The 21,536-nt window shown below is 36.2% G+C and overlaps 3 protein-coding genes across 3 annotated transcripts; all 3 read right to left on the bottom strand.

The window, feature by feature from the left end:
* Positions 1-1,206: 1,206 nt before the first annotated feature.
* Positions 1,207-3,141, bottom strand: LOC147548204 (heavy metal-associated isoprenylated plant protein 21-like). The gene is made up of 3 exons (XM_086670423.1): positions 2,884-3,141; positions 2,608-2,683; positions 1,207-1,712 (listed from the first exon to the last, which is right to left on the bottom strand). Exons 1-3 carry the CDS (start codon positions 2,953-2,955, stop codon positions 1,420-1,422), a joined length of 441 nt encoding a protein of 146 aa, XP_086526549.1. The 5' UTR covers positions 2,956-3,141; the 3' UTR covers positions 1,207-1,419.
* A 4,811-nt stretch (positions 3,142-7,952) lies between these two features.
* On the bottom strand, positions 7,953-10,220 carry LOC147548203 (E3 ubiquitin-protein ligase SINA-like 10). Its single transcript, XM_086670422.1, has 2 exons — positions 9,655-10,220; positions 7,953-8,797 (listed from the first exon to the last, which is right to left on the bottom strand). Exons 1-2 carry the CDS (start codon positions 9,925-9,927, stop codon positions 8,135-8,137), a joined length of 936 nt encoding a protein of 311 aa, XP_086526548.1. The 5' UTR covers positions 9,928-10,220; the 3' UTR covers positions 7,953-8,134.
* Positions 10,221-11,517: 1,297 nt separating this feature from the next.
* On the bottom strand, positions 11,518-18,616 carry LOC147548202 (WW domain-containing protein). The gene is made up of 13 exons (XM_086667931.1): positions 17,543-18,616; positions 17,416-17,450; positions 17,229-17,307; positions 17,059-17,137; positions 16,683-16,766; positions 16,424-16,596; positions 15,562-15,615; positions 15,089-15,248; positions 14,518-14,737; positions 13,956-14,069; positions 13,065-13,190; positions 12,641-12,692; positions 11,518-12,112 (listed from the first exon to the last, which is right to left on the bottom strand). The coding sequence occupies exons 1-13, from the start codon at positions 17,783-17,785 to the stop codon at positions 11,960-11,962; spliced, it is 1,572 nt and encodes a 523-aa protein (XP_086524057.1). The 5' UTR covers positions 17,786-18,616; the 3' UTR covers positions 11,518-11,959.
* Between the last annotated feature and the right edge of the window lie 2,920 nt (positions 18,617-21,536).

Here is a 21,536-nt window from a genome sequence, read left to right as displayed (position 1 = left end):
TGGAGAGTTGCCACTTAAGTTGATCTTGGCCTTCTGAGTCGACTGGAATAGCCTTGATGAGGTTCTGGGTGTTAGCATCAAAGTTATCGTTAAGGACATCTAAGTCCCACTGATTGTTGCTAATGAGCTGCGAAACTTTGGTCAAATTAGAGTTATTGTTATTCATCACATTAGTTTCTATATCTGGAATCCATTTATCTGTCCAGATGTTTATATCCTGACCTGAGTGAACTTCCCAAACTGCAAGATCGTCAACGACGCCGCAGTGTTTTCTTATGTTTTTCCATGTCCAGGAGTTATGAGCTTTGGCAGGGCTCGGGGTGTCTTTGTTTGGATAATATTTGCTTTTGAGAAGTTTAGCCCAAATGGCTTCTGGATTATTCTTTAGTCTCCAAGCCATTTTCGTGAGGAGCGCTGTGTTGTCGAGTTCTGGCAAGTGGATGCCCAGACCCCCCACCTTCTTAGAAGTGCAAATATCGGACCAAGCCTTAGTACGAATACCTTTAGACTTACCCCACCAGAAGTCCCGCTGAACGGTCTGGATGCTTTTGCAAATCCCCTTGGGGATGGCAAAGCATTGCATCTGATATCGGGGTACAGCCGCCGCAATGGTTGAGATAACAACCGTGCGACCAGCTAGAGATAAGAAACTGTGATTCCATTTATTGAGCTTCTTTTTAATTTTATCCAGAATATCTTTAAATACCGTGGTTTTTTTAGCTCCAATGAAAAGCTGCAAACCCAGATATTTTTCTGACGCTGAGGCATATTTCACCCTAACAAGATAATATTTTTTAGGGGAGTTTTATAAGGGCCTCCCATAAGTGTTATAGGCGCCCCATTCCTTCACAAACTCCCTATCAAATTTGCCTTGAGGGAGGCGCCTATAACACTTATAGGACGGTGCCTTTACAACTGCCCTTTGTATCATAGGTACATAATACTAACACCGAGAAATGGGCGTTTGACACTCAATTTAGTGTGAAAGCTTAGGTAAGAGAAATTGCAATTATGAAGGTTTAGTCGACGGCAAGTTCAATAGATCCGCTCCAACTTATTGCAAGAGATGCCCCTTTACAGGCAAACTTTGTGGGTGATTCATGTGTAGAAGAGACGGCTATGGTCGAGCGACTTTGAAGTTAACCAATTGTATATCTAAATTGTATACATAATTAGTTTACAAGGACTTAATTCTAGTTGGTTCATAATGCACCAAAATCTTACAATAAAGAGTAGGTTAATGATATAAAACTTCTACATAAATAAAAACTAGCGCACATTTTCATAAAATTAAATACAACCAACTAATTTCTGATATAACTAGTACAAACTTTCTTGACAAATAAAACATGCACGCGACACTCGACAGTACTGGTTGTGCAGATTATGCCTAGTAAGTTATAAGTAAAAAAGAAGAGTTTACATGATGGAACATGCATTAGGGTTATCATCACTAAAAAGAGTAGTCAATTTCTCATCAGAGTTGTTAGAAGAAGGGAGTGCTTGAATCACATTTTTGACATAACCAGCCGGTGCTCTCTTGTCATAGGCTTGAGCTGCATAAGGATATGTTACTAAATTATATGGAACATAAGGCCAAAATTCTGCATTCTTCCCTGTGCTCTTCACTTTCTTTAAAACCTTGTTCGGCTCCACGTATCCACTAACCGTCACCTTGCTTTGCTTTCTGTTTACTTCGACCGATTTCACTCCTGAAATCAAATCGACAAATAAAATTACTTTGTGTGCAAAGTTCCAATTATTAAGACTTCCCTTGGTATATTAATATAGTACAAGCCTACTATGAAGTTTGAAGGCATTAATTCTTCTATCACTTTCTTTTTTGCTTTTCACTTATTTGGAGTCAAATAGGACAAAACATGCTTGTGACTTGTGAGTGATCAAGAAGGCAAAAAACCTAACCTGCACTCTGTTGGATAAAAGGACAAAAAGGAAAGAGAACCCATTTTCAGAAATTATTGGTTTTAACAATTCTTTTTTATCATCTCCTCTCTTTTATTTTTCTTTTTTTATTGATCCATCATGAGAAAGAAAAAAAATGAGTAGAATGCTAAAAAGTAAATTTCTAATAATTATTCCTAACATTTGATGATAACTATATGATGTGAACCATTGTTACTCTTTGTAGCCATAAACTTGGCTTGTATTTCTTTTTCTCAGAAGAAGCAAAATAGTTCATTAAGAAACAGAGTAATGGTAGTCGAGAATTGAGACCTTTAATCGTTAGGAATCCAATTCTAATTACTGATACAAATTGAATTTTGACTTGTTGAAGGTGAACAAAAGTTATGTTCTTTCACACGTTACCTAAAAAGACCCTTTTACTATACTCAAAGATGCTAAACGGCACGAAAAAATGGGTCAACTATAGGCCGAAAGTCCACGTGGCTGGCTCTCATTAGACCGGTCAGTTTCTCTCTCTCGCCTGGGGCTGTGCAATGGGAGCCAGCCACTATGGCTTCCAGCTTGTGGTTAGCCTATTTTTTCGGGCCGTCTAGCATTTTTCTTCACTAATCTTTCATGGAGAATATTAATAGGGTCTTACTGATCACTGTACTAATGTACTTAAAGAGAAAAAGAGAGAACCTCTCATATTGGAAACAGAATTTTTAACTCTCCTTTCACAGCCATCACAGTCCATTTTCACTTTAATCTCAACTGTCTGCACATAAAACATTAAAAGAAAACAAGCTTTAAATTGTATAAGATGCCCTGCTAAGTTATATAAACAAGAACAAATGAAGAGAAAGAAATAAAGATGTGATGATCTATTTTCACTACAAAGAAAAAGCAAAAGAAGAAGAAGAAGATTAGAGATGTGGGTGGTTTAGGAATGAGGAAGTAGTATGTAGTTATTAGTACCTGCATTGGTTTTCTTTTGCTCTTGGTAGTGCTAACTGTCCAAAAGTCTGAGAGAAAGTCAAGAGCACCCATTTTTTTGTTTCTGATTTGATCCTCACTAATAATAATATACTGCAAAAGAGTTAAAAGGAGAAGAACAAGAGAAACAATAAGAGAGAAACAAGTTCACAAGAGATAGATAGAGAGTGGTAAAAGGGGGGGGGGGGGGGGGGGGGGGGGGGGGGGAGGGGACAGACAGGGAGATGGGTAGATAGACGTGTGTTATATATAAGGGATAAAAGTCTCTTTTTGCAATAATTTGTGCACCCCAATTTTCCAATAGTTTAATACTAGTAGTTTCAAGATGTATATTTGGGTCCAAATATCTACTAAAAATACTATTTGGTCCAAAATTAGGAGCTGATCACATGCCGAAGACTGATGTGGGCGGTTCTCGTTGATCAGAACATTTCTTTCTCAAAGTGATCCTACCAGTGTGAACCAGCCACAAAGCTTTCAACCAGTGGTCAACTCCCAATTTTAGATTTAATAACGTTTTTGAACTTTAATTTATTTAACCTGGAGCCAACTCTCACAAACTTTAGCCTAAAAAAGTTTTTGAAGAAATGCTGGGAATTTGTTTTGAAAAAACAAATAAAACCTCTGTACTACAAATAATTCAAAGGTCTCATCTAAAAGTGGTGTCTTATTGCAATGTGATGAGTAGTGGGAAAATGGGAAGTGGAGAAACTAAACTTTTGGGCTTCTAATTGTTTATTTGTTGGCTTGATGGGGAACTATTGTTAAAGTGCTTTACTTTTATTTAATCAGGGTTGATGCTACGGCCAATATCCCGACGGAATTCTGGCAGGAGTACTTGGCCGGTTCAGATCTAGTGAGAAAGTTTTTCACTTTCTCTCACTAGATCATGCCCGTCCAAGTACCTCGACCAGGATATTGGTTGGGCATTGCACCATTTTTGTTATTTAATTTCCTATAACTATATCATGTGCAGTTCATCTTCGGATTATAGCATAAGTATGAAATTTGCCGGTATCTCCAATTCAAAACTAATGCAACAAATATACTAATTCCATCTACTATCTTTCGCTCTCGCACTCTAACTCTCTCTCCCTCTCACTTTTGATGTCCACAAATTAGATTGGATATGTCTTGAAATTATATATGTTGTCCAGATCATATAAACTAAAGGAAAAGTGATAATAGAAAAAAGAAATAGTAGAGGAGAATGCAAGAAAATAGAATATGGGAAAGAGAGACAGAATAGCATAAAGAAGATACAAGAAAGGGAGAGGAGGATAGTGGGGAAGGGAGAATGAGAGCGAGAGAAAATCGTTCTCAGAGAGCCAGATTCCGCAATGTCGACGAGTTTAAATTGTCTGATAAAAGAAATCGGTCTGAGGGGGACAAAAGGTCTTCAATTAGTGCAACTCTAGGCGTGCTCTCTCTCTCTCTCTCTCTGTCTTTCTTCTTTAAAAATCTAAACCCTCCAAATCGAAGAAAAGCCTTAAAGGGCAAAAAGAAAAACTTATTGACATAAAATTAACTCAGGGGCTGTTAGTATGGGGGGTTAAAACGACATTGGTCAAAAAAATGAGAGCCAAAAATTGATTAGATGATAGTATATGAATCAAATAAGAATTAACCCAAACATTTATAGAAAGTTTACAAACAATAACTCATGGTATGAAGGTTGACGTCCTGAAGCAGGACTGAAGTCACACTTAAAAGATCTTTACACCAAAACTGGTTTAAAATGATGCACGCAAAGTCATACATAAATATCTCTTTACATCATAGAGGTCTAGATGATGATGATATATGCAGCAACTCTTGTCTTAAAAGTGTTCTCTAGGAATCTCAATAAATTGTCCAAACATATATTAGTGCACCAATCACCTCCATATCTAGATATTCCTTTCCTTTTGTTATGTCAAAACCATTTAATTTTAAAAAAAGAGACCAGTGTTCTGATCTTACTGTATCTAGAGAGAGAAGTAATTGAAAAAATAAAATTATGAGAAAAAGAGAAAGAAAATTCATTTCTAATCACAGTGCCAAGGTGATAGAATTTTAGAAACCGGGAAACAAATGATTTAGAAGGTAGTGTGAGGACGGACGGGCACTCGGGCAAGGATGATCCTCTTGTCGCGAAGATCATAACTTGTATAAATAAGCTTATTCGGAAAAATTTCACCTTCAGGGGTTTTGTTCTATTGAACGTTTAAGTAGCGGAATAAACCCTAAACACCGCTACTTCCTACATTGATGACAGAATATGAACATTTTACTTGAGTACAAATTATTGAGATCTTCACGAAAAATGTAATGAAAATATTTAGTCAGAAAGATGTTTTTTTTCGAGAAAGGTCACAAAGATGTTGCAAGTCAAACTCTGAAAAGACACGAAGGAAAATAAGTATTTCTCAAGAAACTTATCTAGATTGCACAAAATCTAGCTCTAATGTTAGATATTATAATAATTAATCAAAAGAAAAGAAACAAAACCTTCATGAACAAATGCCATGGAGCCCATTTTTCTTGCATTATTGAAAAAAAAAGAATAAGTAAAAGGGGAGATTGAAGGTTGGGAGCCATATAGCTTGAACCCACATTCTTTCTCTTAATAAAAAATTCAAAAATCTTTATTTCTCTTTTGGTTTTTAACTCATTTATTAAATAAAGTTCAACAAAGAAAAAAACTCATTTATTAAAGAGACAGGGTCTTATCATTTAGATGAAGCTTTACCCACAAGCTCCAACTCCATCATTTCACATAAATTGGTTCTCCAGCCTCATTCCTACTCGAGGTAAGACAACATATAACATATGAAACTATAAGGATAATTACAATGACAATTTATCGTTGGGGTACCTCAATAGGCGCCCCACGATAATTTCTCGTTAGGGTACCTCAATAGGCGCCCCACTTTTTAGCTGTTGGCGTCTCTTTACTGTCGAAATTTTAGGGTGTTTGATGTGTAAAAAGAGCGCCGACAACAATAATGTGAGCGACTTTAGATGTTTCCTTCTTTTTACAAGGGGTTTGAAAGGAGGTATTCGGCCCAATTTCCTGTTACTATAATAACCATCTTTCTACTAGAGTTGCGGTCGTTTTAGTTTCTCTTTGTAACTGTGTTTCCTTTTAACGCTTTAAACGAAAAACTCTATCTTTACCTAATCGCGACATCTACGAATCTTTGACTTTGGGGGGCAGGAGATCCCCAATAATCTATGAGTTTCCTGGATTACTGTGAGTGGCACAATAACCATAAAGTTGGAGCTCCTATAGATGAGGAAATAATAATAATAATAATAATAAACTTCAATAAACACAAAGGGTGGGCAGTGAATTTAACCAAGACTCTTCTCAGCACCACAATATCTCTAACTACAAACTTACCTATGCACAAATTACTATCAACAATAGCAGAGTCAACAATATCTTTGCACAATTTATTCGCCCAAACATGATCTTGTTAAGAGTCAATTTCTGTTTTTTCGAGGAATTTTTTAGCTAATGATTTCAGTTTTATACAATAACATCATGTAAGTAGTTGGGGTCAATGTTACTTTGTACGCTCCAGTACGCGGTATGGTTATCAGTAACACGATACGATATCATGTAAGTATGTTACACTAAGGAGTATACTTTTTCGGCACACTATGTTCTAGTGATATACATTTTTAGATTTGATGTGTACCTAATAGATACACCTACTCTCTGGCATTATATGTATATAAAACTTGTAACCTTACCTAGTTAACTAAAAAAAGATTATAACTAATCGAGTTTATAAGTTTTTGCAAAGAAATTGGGGTGATCTAGACTGAAGATTATGGTACTCAAATTTGGAATACTGGATGCAAACTCACCCATAGATGGTATGGGCAATCGTATACGCAAAGGGTAGTAAAGTATCTGGTAAAGTTGGTTGGGCTCGGACTACCCCAGAAGAAAATAATTGGCGAGTAACTCGATGATCCCAAGTTCCCAACTACAAATTTAAGCGTTATTAAAATTTTATGTAAACAATTATAAGATTAGTGGACTTTTGCTAGGTCAAGTAACATTAAAATGGTCAAAATCTATAACATATTTAAGATTCTTACCCAACTAACTACCATAGACTATGATGATCATTTAGATTTAATATTCTGATTCATCAATAATCGAAAGACTAGATATAAATTGTCAGACATAAATAAAAGTCAGTGGTTCAATCCACGTACCTGGAGGATACCATGTTACAAGTAGAACCAAGCAGGATTGGTGCCCTCATTCGGAATTCTTAGCATATCACTATTCGAGAAATCTCATGAAGAACCAAAAAGAAAAGTTAAACTCAAATGTTAACAAAGAAGAGATGCGAGTCTTCCGAACTTATGTTCCTCGACAAAGGGCCTTCAATCAAAGTATGTGAATCCTAGAATTAAGAAAGTAATCAAGATATATCATCTCATTTGAAATGAAAGAATACAGTTAGGTAGTTTTTTTTTTCAAAGTTAGATCTGAAATCTGACTCGAAGTCTAAATTGACTTTAGTCAGATTTCATAACCTTCGTTTTTGTTTGACTCTGTGATGGTTGACTCGTTGAAAGGCGGAATCAGGCTGATTTTGAGGTATATGTCAGTCAGACAATTCATATTAAGACAATGAGGAAAAAGCACCACCTTAGTATCTGCCAAGAGTATGTTTGTGGTCCACTTGGAGAGCTGCAGGAAGAAATCAACCGGCTAAGATACTCCTGCAACAATGTTTAACAATATAATGGAGATGTTAGATAAATAAGATAGATCTAAGAGAGCTAAAACAACTCATTGTGGTTGAAGAATAAAACCACCATTTTGCTACAAATAGGCAACCATGACCTGCAAAAGCGGTGCTTTACATGGAAATCCAGTCAGATCTGACCCAGCACAGAGCTAACTCTGTTTATGCGACATTGGGTTAAGAGATGGAGCTCTGAATATGCCAGACGCCTCTGCAACTTTTTAACAGTTAAAGTTTTCAGACCATCATCAAATATCTACTTCGTAGCAATAAAGAACATAGGTTAACGGAATCTCACAAAAGCTGGTAAAACTTTAACCAACTATTTCAAGAAACACAAGAAGTTGCAACAAGTTATTATACAAGCGGCTAGCACGCTTTATACAATATATTACAAGAACTTTTCAGAGACGGGGCCAAGTTGAGACACATATTACAATTTACAACAACATTTTGATTATGGATCATGTATTGGTTCATCCCAGTTCTCTAGAACTCCAAATACAAACTTCCATCTTAAGTTGCCCAAAACCACGATAAAAATCACAAGGAACGAGAAGAAAATCCTCCGAACGCGACGGGTCCTTCTCTCTTTTGACATTCTTTGTGAAAGACTGTAATCTCAAAGAGCTCCCTCCTCTTCTTGAGATAAGATCATACGAGAACCCTCCCATCATAGAACTCGGCCCAATGCAAGTTACTGATAGTGCATTTCCAATAGGTTCAATATGATTATTCAGAAGAAATAGACGACCATCATCTTCCCCTTGGAAGACAAGAACAGACTCATCCTTGCCAAAGGAAATTGAGAAAGGGCAATTATACCGGAAACGAATAGCAGAAGCCCAGTGTTTGTTGCTGAAGTGAATATACAATTGCTCAGATGATCCAACAAACATACAATCAGAAACTGGGCATGAGCAAGGTGCATACACGCATGTTTCTTCATGGGTAATTTTCTGTTTGTAGCCGAGTGTTTCTTTGCAGCCATATAAGGCATATCGGCAAGATACTTTGATTGACTCAATAACCTTTTCGATGGCCCGGCAACGGTTGTACCCAATGGGCCACGAGCAAGACGGGCATTTATTCCCGAGCTTAGTGCAGCACGATGAACACGCTATGTGTCCATTCTCACACTGAAATCAAAACAATATGTAAGAGAACGCAAAAAGAACTGATTTTAAATTTCAATCTAGAATAGTTCAAAGATTGATTTCAAATTTCAACCTCCATTCTTTTTGCTTAAATGAGTTCGGTCGAACGGACCATCCGAACTCAGTCGAGTCAAACCAAACTGGACCGAATGAAGTCGTTTGACGGTTTGATCGGTTCGGCTCCGGCCGATGATTTAGCCTAATCGTTATTGATTGGTTTGGCTTTGGCCTTACCCTAAATGGTCGGCAACCGACCATTTCTCACCCCCTACATAAACTGGCAAGCTCGGCTAAGTCAAAATCCATCTTAACTCTAACTACAACCGAAACAAGATCCTAGTCTCAGATACCACAAAGCTATGTAATTTCCTTTGTGCAGACTAGACTCCCTTTCTTTAGCCTTTCAACTACAAATCAGTTCTTATTTTGTGCGTCTCGGAGTGGGCAATTTGTGGCTCTGCTACTTTACCGACCTATCTGGGACTATTTCTACTTGTAATATACTTCTCTAAGAAAAGGGAATTGAGGATAGTAAAACATTTCTCAGAATTCCCAAGTTAGTAGTTTCAAAGATTTTCTTTTCATAGAAAATTTTGTGAGGATAAATCAAGTAAAACAACTAAGAGGAAACCATTTACTTTAAAGCCTCAAAAGACCCAGTCCCTAATTGTCAAAACCTAATCCAATTATCCAAACCCAAATCAATGGCAAACAATTAAGAGGGCATTGAAAATTAACTCTGTTCCTAAAATTTCAAAAAATTAATACAAACCTAATTTGAAATGGAACAAAATAGGAAACAACTATGAACTAAGTAAAGAGGAGAAATTGGTAAGTACCTGAAAGATGGGTGGAGTCAAGGGTTCCATGCAAATAGAGCAGTCAAGAACTTCTGGGTCGATTAGGGTTACAGAAATGCTATTACAATTACCCCCATCTTTCTCTGATCTCACCGAATTCTGATTACCATCATCTATGGGTACATGCTCTTCTTGATCTCTATTGGTTGATGATGACTTCCGTTTTTTGTTGGTTGGGCAGTTGATGTTGCTTGGCCCTGCTTCATTATCTTCTTCTTCTTCTTCATCTTTCTCAACTGAAAATTTCACCATCTTCTTCAATCAATTGTTCATCAATTATTAACTCCAACTTCCTTTTTTTCCAGTTATGATGGGTATATTGTATTGATTGATGTCCCTGTTTGTTTGTTCAAAGAGTCGTAACGGGCTCTCCCTCCGATTTACCATAGTACCCTTTCGGAAAATTTACGGAAACCTTGATGCATTAGATGCTTGGGAAGTTTTACAGGCAATGCCGAAATTTGAGGGTGTTTGCACCCATTTCCTTGTTCTTCTTCGAATATATATATTTCTCCGTGAATATATATTTTTTTCCGTATTTCTTTAAGTAGAACCAACATTTTTTCTATATCTTATATATTTCTTTTCTTTGTTTTAAGAAAAATATGTTATGTGACAGGAAATCACAAGTTGAATATTAAATCGAGCGCACTAAAGTTACAATATTTATACAGTGGTTACATAACTGCAACAAGAAGCAAGTGGCCGACACTGATAATTTAAGAAATCATAATATGTTATGTGACAGGAAACCACAAGTTAGATATTAAATCGAGTGCACTAAAGCTACAATAGATATACAGTGGCTACATAACTGCAACAAGGAGCAAGTGGCCGACACTCATAATTTAAGAAATCATAATATGTTATATGACAGTAAATCACAAGTTGGATATTAAATCGAGCGCATTACAACTATAACATATACATCGTGGCTACATAACTGCGACAAGGTTGCAAGTGGGCAGACAATCGTAATTTAAAAAATCATAATATGTTATGTGACAGGAAACTACAAGTTGGATATTAAATTGAGTCAACTAAAACTATAACATATACATGGTGGCTACATAACTGCAACAAAGTGCAAGTGGGTCGACACTTGTAATTTAAGAAATCGTAATATGTTATGTGGGAGGAAACCACTTGGATATTAAATCTAGCGCACTAAATCTATAATATATACATGGTGACTACATAACTGCTACAAGCTGCCAGTGGGCCGACACTCTTAATTTAAGAAATTATCTAGAAGGAAACCATAAGTTGGATATTAAATCGAGCGCACTAAAGTTGTAACATATACACGGTGGCTACATAACTGCAACAAGGAGGAAGTGAGTTTACCCCTTCACTACTTATTTGTTATTGATTTTACTTCCTCCATAATTAGTAATTGAGTTTACCCCCTAGATATATTACTTTTGTTATGAACACTAAGACAATATTTGGTTTTAGGAAAAAGAATATCACTACTAAACTTAATGATCGCGTAATGTGATTTTGATAATTGTAATACCTTACATTGGCGTCAGATTTAGTAAAAAATGTGATTCTTCAAGATTTATTTTGTCCGTAAATTATTTAATTTAAATTTTAAATTTTTTTACATTAAATATGAATCCAATATTTTACTTAAAATAATAACGAGGTAAACCCAATTACCAATCATTCAGGAGTAAACTTAATAATTGCCCGTTGGTGTTAGAGGGGTTAAAGTCATTTCAGACTCTGACAAGTCACATCACAAAAACAAGATGGTCTTGATCTTACATCTTACTATTGTCAAAGCAATTTCATCATATAATTCTCTAACTCCCAATAATATTACTTTTAGGATAATTTATGTTTTGAACACTTTCTACTAATCTTTTTATATATCAAATAATTATATCTGAATTCAACTTCAGCATTATAGTACATGAAAGTTTTCAGACAATTCCCATAAGACTTGCTAGGTGAATGGGTGATACAGTTCATTGACCTTTTTCATAAACCACCTCTCTAAAATTCCACTGTGTAACTAGCTATCAGAAGCACAGAGCACCAAAATGATGAAAATAGCCACGAACACTTCCAACCATAAAGTTGAAAAATGGAACTGAAGTTGAATCACCCACCCGCTATCAAAGCCCTTGGAGAACTTATGTAAATCACCCATTGATATGTGCCTTATAAGCCGTTGAAATGACATAATTTTGATCCTAGAGGTCTGTCATGCCCTGGAGAAACACAAAGCTGATTCAAATTTAAACTCAGACTTGTTTTCTTCGTACTAGTGGTGTCAGTCTGCATCACCGAGACCATCACTTCCATCTCCTCTCTTGGAAATGGGTGCATATTGAGAGCCTGGTCTCTTGGTCTGAGCAGCAACTTCAGCATTCTTCCTCAGAACAGCACCAGGAGATGGATACGGACGTTGCTGAAAAAGAGGTCCCTGAAATTTTGCATATAACAGTACGAAAATTACTTCAACAATTCAACCTGGAATATATGGTTTCTATTTACATCTTCTTGGATCACTGGGTTTTGTCAATACCGTGCAAAACGCTTCTTTTCTTACTATTTTTTTTTTCCGATGACCTTAATTTCCGTCCTCAGTCTATCTGGGGAGAATAACTGTACCAACAAACCCCAGATAGAGCTAAGCAATGAAGGGGACAATAACCTCCCTAATGGAGGACAAGTTCCTAACTAGGGAATTCTTACTCCCATTCGGTTTGGAAGACAAAGTTAGAGAGTAGCATTTTCTTCTAACTTACTTCAACTGTTTGTTACCAGTAATCTCATGAACTCTAATATAGAAATTCAGTTTGGGAGGATAAAGCTTCATCTTGATACTCTTTTCTGTGATTATTTCAATATTTTCGTCGAGATGGGTAATTGAGTTTATAAACTCGGTAAGATAATAATACTAGAAATTAGGAAGACAATTAGCACAAATACAGGAACATGTATTACATACCGTAGCGGTTGTATCTGCTGCTCGTGGCTGTACTCCCTTCAGCCCAACTACCCTGCAAAATCAACAAAAATGATTGGTGATTTTGACGTAAAATAAGTTTGACCACTCTCACATTCATCGCCAACCACACGACTATGACCCTATGACAGTGAAGGAATTAGCGTGCTCCAAAACAATTGAATACTTGAGGAGTTCACAATATATGGGTAATTGGTGTACAAAACCAACAGGAAGCTCTATGCAAAAAAATACCAACAAGAAGCATTAGGTATAAGTTCTAGAAAGCAGGAAGTATGAGATATACATGAAATCCAGGATGCAAGTTGTACATTTCATAGGCTATTAACGTTTCAACTCGGACCAAAACACAGACGAACTAATTTTGGAATGATGTTTAACAATGAAAGAGACATAAATGACATACCAGCCACCACGTGGAGCATCAGAATAAGAGCTTGGATCCATAGGATCCAATTCTTCATCTTCACTGTTGCTTCGCTTCTTGTTGAAACTTTTACCTCCTCTCCCAATAGGAGGCTTTGAGCAGGACCTAAACATTCCAAATTAAACTCAATCAAATTAATTGATTTAGGTTTTGTTGTAATTTATTTTCTACTGCCAAAAGAAAAGGAGTACATGTCAATAGAACCCATTTCACACATTCCAGATGGACCCAAGTAAGTTTTGGCAGGGAAAATATATTCAGACAATTGTAATTTGGACATTTGTCTACTTTTGGCTGTAAGGGTTTAAAAGGCAGGAGATCTAATAAAAGCTGGTCTAAAAGTTGGTTCTTTTCCAAATGACAACGTCAGGCGAGAGATCCTCCTTTTGTGCTAATTTGAGATATCTGATTAGAGCACGAGAAATGATTTTAACATGGATGACTCTTAGAAGCACTACAAAGGCCAAATCTTAAACCACTTGGCAGAAATCTGATATAAGCTCAATCAGTCTTAAATGGACACCAAATCCCCAAACAGACTTAGAACATCTATGTGATGGTGTTCAGGAAATATAGTGAGTGCCCTGTTAAGGAGTACAGTCAACAATGTGAAAAATATCCGAGAAAAGAAATCTTAGTTCAAGATTTTAGAGTCATAATAGGCAACTTGTTTGTGCTTCAAGTTGAACATCGGAGAGTAAGAGTGTACAGCCGACTTGCTAACTTCCATTTAAATCAAGTTACTGGATAAGGTAAATATTTTTTATTGATCTCATACTGTCTTCAACATGGTAGAAAGACGTGTTTTTAATGTCCTGGTTGTACAACCATATAACCCTCGTGCAGGTTTATGCTTTTAATAAGAGTTACCTATTATTATTGGGCAGCACCCTGCTTGAATCTTCTCTGCTGTGTGGAGCACTGCTGATCTCGTGCCTGTTATTTAAATTTGGGAACTGCTGCTGATAAGGAAGGTTGAGAACCCTGTAATTACAAAACTAAAAAATTGAGATTTTGCACCATTAGAATACATGTTACCAGGAAAAACACGATACAAAGTTCCAATCTATGCGAGAAAAGGTGGATCTACTCCATCACACATAGTTTTAGAAAAAAGAACGCAGTATACAAATTTTCCATCTGTGTAAGAATGAGGGGCTAATAACAAAATTGCTAATATTTAAGTTCGTATTCTATAATCTTCATCTGCTACTCTTAAAGTATTGAATCCTCGACCACCATAATAAATATTTCTCCATAGTAATTGATAACAAAATTGCCAAGAAAAAATAAAGTGAAGTTTTTTTTATAATAAGAGAATTACGTGTAAATCAACTTTATATGCATCTTTTGCAAATCAATTTCAGATGTCTTTAGGCCTTGAACTGTCTAAAATGCATGGAGAAATTTCACAAAACATAGTTAATTGTACCGTGTGCAATGATTGCAGTAACCCCATTGTTGGACGAGGTCCAGCCCCCATCCGCCACATCCCATGCACTTTTTTCGCATGAGTGGTTGATTGTCCCCATTTATGTTAGCATTGTTTTTGTGACGCATTATGTCAATGTGTTGAGAAGAACCCTTCTTTAAGGACTCTGGGCACTCCCATTGAGACACATGTGTCCTCGTATTGAAGTAATACTTATGACCTGCACAGAAATATGTATACTTTAGCAAGATAGATGAATTTCCTTTAAGTTGAAACTTTTATTTAGCCAAACAAGTTACATTAGTTACAAAATTCCTTGTTTATTTGTGTTATAGGATTCTTTTTGCAAGTTCAAGAGTTTACAGGGTGCTTGATCATAATCAATTATGAGACTTCTAAAACAACATAAAGAACAGATTTAGTAGTTCATTTAGTTCCATACCAATCTCAGGTACCTGTTTTCTACAGTTTTAGCACGTCTGAAATATATTTCATTGAAGTTTTTCTTTTGCCGCGGCACTATGAATTACTAGTTTGCCATATCAATGCTGTTGAAATAAATGGAACCAACCTGTTGTTTCATCTAATGTCTCAATCCACTCTTGTTGTAGAGGTAAAGATGGTGGAGGGTGCAAAGCAATAGCATTCTCACAAGGAATCTCCCATTGGCTTCTCCCCGTATTTTCATTATAGTAATACGAAGAACCGGTTGAAGGATCCTTTGCTTCAACCTGCACGATCAAGGAAAAGAAAAGTTTATTTAAAATCAGGAAAATATACCACCATATAAAAATGAAGGAAGAAAAAAAATACATAGAGGAAAAAGTTAACAATGAAAAACAAAATATAGAAAACAAGAAAATAAAATTAACTCTTCTAACGAATAAAAGCCGCATCTAGATCACCATAACAAAAATAGTATGAGATAAAACATCGACAATGAACTAAAACATCCAGAAAACTGAAAACATACTACTTTCTTGAAGCAAAATAACATTTTTGAAGCATTGAAGAGTAAGTATGAGGCTGGAACAAAAAACTGACCCATCCAGAAGGCAACCTTGAAGTAATAGTAATCTGCGCTTGAGCCTCCAACTTCTGAAGTCAAAATTTTAGATTAATTACTAATGAGGTAGTCACACAACAGAAGAAACAAGAAACTTGAACTAAATGGCAGTACGTTTGCTTCAAAAAATGTTCAGATATAGTATACATTAACAACACGAGTAATAAGAGAATTTAGTTTATGAATTCGTACAGGCAAGTTATCGTGGGCATGCGAATATAAGTTATATACTGAATTATATACTCGAGCTATGACTAGTTGTAATACTAGTCATTTCGTTGGAATCCAATATGGATGCAAACAGTATATTTCTGAATTCTGAACCTTTCTTAGAAATGTTTCTATCAACTGTAGGTCAAACCGTCAAAGAAATAGCTACAGTTTCATAGTATCAAAGTTAATTTGTTACGGTTGTTATTTTTGGGGGGGCGAAGAGAGAACATTGGTCAAAGAGATATTATTTTGAAATGGGACTCTACATTTATATCGATGTATATATTTAGTCTAACAGATTGGGAAGGACATACACTACTTGTATGTTCATACTTCAACTACTTTCTTTGTTAAGCTGCAGGACGTCGCAGAACTAGCAGCCCCAGCTAGTTCTTGTTTTGTTATAAGGTGCATATTTCATCATTCAATGAGAATCCAGTGGAACTGAAGTACTGAACCATGAATATGTTTGATGATTAGCAACTATAAACCACCAAAGGCAGTTTCCAAGAAAATTAAAATAAACCAACATAGGGGTGAGCTAACGATAGGTTTTGATCTCTCTAGGCAAACTTATGTTAAGAATGTTGAGAAAAGAACAAACTAAGCAAAATGGGCATAACTTACTCTTGGATATGTTTCAGAACCCCCATTTGACGTATCTGCTTTAAGTATACCCCTGGCTTTTAACTTCTGTTTCAAATATTCAGGCAACTCTCTAGTTGAAACCTTCGACTCCATTTCCTTCTTATCCTCACTAATTTCCTTGCCTATTACACGACTTTCATCTCCAGATTTTTCTGAAACATTGAAAGATTGGAAGTACATATACGGACCTAATATGAAGGAAGTCATGGAAGTAAGGAAACAGAGTATTGAAGCATACCAGCTGCTGTAGTAGAAGGCCTCGAAGAACCATACTCAGCACTTCCACCTGGTGTACCATAGCCATTTCCAATCTCGATGTTGCCTAACAGAATAGAAGAGATGAATAAAATTAAAGCGTTCATAAACAGACCAAATAAAACATTGCAGGAATGTCGGGTTTAAAATTGTAAAACGAAACAATGTGCTTCTAAGTGATACCATTTTTCCCATCCCATTTATTCATTTCCACAAAGTTCTCTATCCATACTTGGCTATTTGAAGCTTTTTATGTTGAAAAGGTAATTTAAGATCGTCAATGGAAAAACATTATATTTCAATTCTAGGCTAGTCGAAAACGTGATGTAATGCTGAATTATAACAAAATGACAACAAACCTTTTTCGGGTAAAGTGGACTTCCCACGTTTTGAAGCCATTTCTGCACGATGATCGGTGGTCATTTTCAACAAAACCCCCTAAAAGAAAGTTGAAACAAAACATGTAAATACACCAAAGAAATGGAAGTGAAGTAGAATCACCAAAATGTCAATCATCTAAAGAGAAAACCTTTAAAGCAGTTGGGTCACATCGTCCTGCGAGAATATCCCTATCCGCCTCTACAGGTTCAACTGCACCTCTCACTTCTCTATATTCAAACAGTAAATACTTAACATTATCATGCATTTTGGAGTTCAAACTTCAGGTTTCAAGTAGAAAGTTATTGAAATGAAACCCTAAACTCTAATAAACTCACCTTTGATTATGTATGATTTGTTGAGTTGCCAGCTCCTGGTGATTAAACCAAACGAGTAATCTTATCACACCAAACCCAGAAATCAAAATAGAAAAGTAAACCAGAAATTCAATATCAAAACACATACTTGTTCACGCAGTACAGCATCCTGAGCAGCAGTTTCAATTGCATAGTCATGTTGACCATGAAACCCTAAATAACTCGAAGGAGTAGTGAAAACATCTGCTGAATTGTGACCATTATTAGGTTTTAGGGCTTCCGGAATTGAATTCCTTTCGTCAATTGAAGTGGCTTCAATTCTCTGCCTCTTCTTCTGTTGATCGGTTTCTTCGTCTAATAGGGTTTTTGTGTTTTCTGATTCTGGACCCATGATAATACCAGAGAATTTCTTTATTGCCTTTGATATCTTATATCGGCATTAAATTAATATGAAGGTTGAATGAATAGTCAGTTAGTAGAAGGGATTACAATGGTTATAGACTTATTGCCCTAATTTGCGTTTGGTGCTTCCAATATGAATCTGGTTCTAGTCACAGTTTAATTGGAAGAGCTGGATTAAACTTCGTCCGGTGAAGACAAGATTTGGTTAACTGAAGTGGAGAAAAGGGACCATGGATTTTACTAGGGGGTAAAGCCGTAGTAGGTCTGGTGACACTTATGATAAGGTAGATGTTTTTGGATTCTGAGTACAAACTTTTGGATGGAAACAAATAATTTTGTAATTTTTTGTACCCTCCAAACACTAACGAGCGTTAATATTTTATTCACTTTCTTCTTCCTCCATCTCGGGCACTAATTCCGACCACCACCGCCCGCCCTCATTTCCAACCACCACAATCATCATTTTTTCGTTTCTCTCTGATCTCTCTCCGATCTATCTCCTTCTCTCGGATTAATCTCTTTCTCTCTTTGAAATTTCTCTCGAATCTCTCTCATCTTTTTCTCAGATATTTCTCCCCCTCTCTTCTCTCTTTTTCTTCTGATCTCTCTTTCCCTTGAATTTTTCTCAGATCTTTCCCCCCACAAGTTCTTATTACACTTCAAATTCTTGATTCTTTTAGGGGTCTAAAATCTAAGTAGAAAGTGGCAAGAATCAAAATTGGGTTATTTTGTCAATTGGATTTTGTGGGTTCATCTGTTAAAAGGGTGAAAGTCGGATTGAGCCAAAAAAAAATATTTACTTTGAAGAGGAAGAAAATGAAGAACACTGTGAAGAAATCCAAGTTGGAGATTGTTGAGGCTAGGGTTGGGAATCGGTCTGGTCGGGGCTACCCGCGTTTTTATTTCATCGGGCTCGGGCGGTTCGGGCCTAAAAACATCATGGTCGATCGGAATTCTGGTTCGGTTTGGGTCGGGCAAAATCTAAAAGTCACTTGCCCAAAGCCCGCGCGAAGCCCGTTTTTTTCTTCGGGTAACCCGGGTATCGATCTGGGCCGGTTCGGGTAGAACATAAATTACTGGTTCATGATCTCTCTTTGGATTAAGGGTATCTGGATCTGGTTCATATTTTCTCTTTAGGAATTTAGGGTTTAGGGGTTCATCTTAAGAAGAATAACAAATCTAAAAATATAGATTTAGGGTTTAGGGGTCCGATTTAGGGAATCTGGTACAACTGAAACCCTAGTTGGAGAATAACAAGTGTCCATCTTAAAAAGAATAACAAATTAAAAAAAACAGATCTTAAAAAGAATAACAAGAGTTCCCTCTTTAGGAGTTTATCTTAAGAAGAATATCAAATCTTAAAAAAAACAGATCTTACAAAAATAAAAAGTCTCCATTTATTTTTTCCTCTTGTTCTTATTCGTTCTTCTTCAACTTCGTTGTTTCATTTTGGTATACCTAGGGATAAAACCCTAGTTGAATTTGTCTGTTTCGTCTTGATTTCCTATGGAAAACACCTAGATAATAAAGTTGAGAGAGTCTAGAAGATGAGATACATAGACGAGAGACAGAGAAACAGAAGAGGCTGACGTCCATTCCAAGAGATGAGAGGGAGTCAAAGATCTCCCATTATTCTCTTCATATGTCGGAGAAAATAGGAGTTTAGGAGATGAATGATGAGAGGGAGAGCATGTAGGTTAAATGAACTTGTCCTCGTAAGAAAAACTATTTATACATAAGGGTACAACCCTTAATCTAACGGTTCTTACAGAAATCGGTCTGGGCACGGCCGGACAGCCGACCAGAGTTTCAAAACGAAACCGGCCCGACAACTCTAGTCGGGCGGCCCGGTCTTGGCCCATTAGGATTTCGGGCAGCCTCCTGTGTCTCCGAACTCGGGTGGAGACCTGGCGCTTCTCGGTCAACCGGTTTTTTTCCCAGCCCTAGTTGAGGCAGTGGAGGATAATAATGGAGAAGATGATGATGATGATGAACGGGAAGATGCTTTGGTTGCCCTCATTGAACACATAACTAAAGAAGTTGAAAACCTCATGAACACGTTCAGTTATTATAAATCGGAGGTTTCCTTTTTCATGATTTCATTACTCTCTCTCCCTCGAATCCCTCTTTCCATGTATCTCGGCGGAAACACTCGAGTGTGAGAAAGAAAAATTTGATCATGATAGAGAAAGAATGTGTGTGTGACAGAGAAAGGGCAGAGAATCAGGAGAACGTGCCAGAGATGAAAACGAAAGAGGGTGTGTTTGGAAAGAAAATTAAGTTTCCCACCCTTAAGCTCGGAAACTTCTTGTTTCCCCAAAACATCAGTAGGACGATGTTTGTCGTTCACCAAAGAAATGTGAACCCACATAATCACATTTCTCGTAACGTGATTTTTGAGAATAAGATTATTTTAGTTTGATGATCGGATTAACCAGGAATATGAACTTGATTTCTGACAGATTCTTGACTTGGTGTTTGGTTCGTATAGGAATAAAAATGTAAACTTTTGTAATATTATTGTTATATCCTTACTAAAATTATATAAATTACACATCAACTTTGTCTATATTTTAATGAGTATTTTATGTTCAATTTTGTAAATATGAAATAGTAACACGATAGACAAATTTAAGTAGTATCTAATATTTATCTAAAATAAATAACGGTCTTAATAATTTTCTTATCTTAATTAGATAAATTTCTAACTCGAAACGGGAAAAGTACTTATTAATAGCAAATCTCTTAAGAATACTAGACCAAATAACTTTTTATATCTCAGACTTAATTTTGTAAGTAGCTAACACCCAATAAAACTGACATTCGTGTGGCATCGCAAAGAAAATAGCTGCTATCGAATAGTCACTATTGAGAATATCAGTTTCTTCTAGCATTTGTTGGTAATCGAATCCTATTGATAGCTTGGATAGATCTGTTACCACAGTGGTTGCAATTTCATTTTTTGGTTATGTGTAAGAGCTATAACCATCATCTCTATATATTTTGTCGTTCCTTTAGCAACGTTATAGATCGAACTAACAATATTATCCAAAGTCATTACAAACTCATTTGATATTCGGGAGTGTTTCCTCTTGTTAGAGTTCAATGCACTTGTTGTTCGAGTTAGAGTAGGGGGTTTCTTCCTCATTAGCAAATGATGTTTCTTAATCACATTCCCTATTAATACCACCATCAACACCATCGATGAAAGAATTATTCGCATTTGCATTAATTTGTTCCTCCTCGTTACTTGTTGCTCCTGTATCCTTTCCGTTTGCACTTTCTTTCAAAAAATATATCTACCATAGCATCATAATGTGGGAATAACTTAATTTTAAGCCCTTTGGCTAATGAATGAGTCTGAAAAAAGACATCTAAGTAATAAATTTAAAATTAAACTTGCACAATAAATTCAATAATAATAATAACAATAATAAATAATAAAAATAAACAATAATGAAGTTACCTTAACCCATTCATTAAACGCACTCACTCCATGTAAATCTGTTTGCGTCTGTAATAATATTTGAAATAGTTGATGTCAGTTTTTTTAATATTTTGACTTATGATTCGATGTGGGGCACCCAGTTGATACCGCATCCTAGTAATTTCTCTTCCATCGTTTTTCCGAAATGAATTGTGTATCTTAATGGGAAACCATTTTTCACTATTTAGTGTCCACCAATAGAAAGTTTTATCAGACATGTGACCAGTTTGTCATCTTCTCTAGGTAGTCATAT

The sequence above is a fragment of the Eschscholzia californica genome, unplaced genomic scaffold, assembly GCF_041429995.1.
Source record: "Eschscholzia californica isolate CP2 unplaced genomic scaffold, dmEscCali1.0.p SCAF_3, whole genome shotgun sequence".
Lineage (NCBI taxonomy): Eukaryota > Viridiplantae > Streptophyta > Magnoliopsida > Ranunculales > Papaveraceae > Eschscholzia > Eschscholzia californica.
Note: the sequence above shows the minus strand (reverse complement) of the source record. Positions and strands in the feature narration are given on the sequence as shown.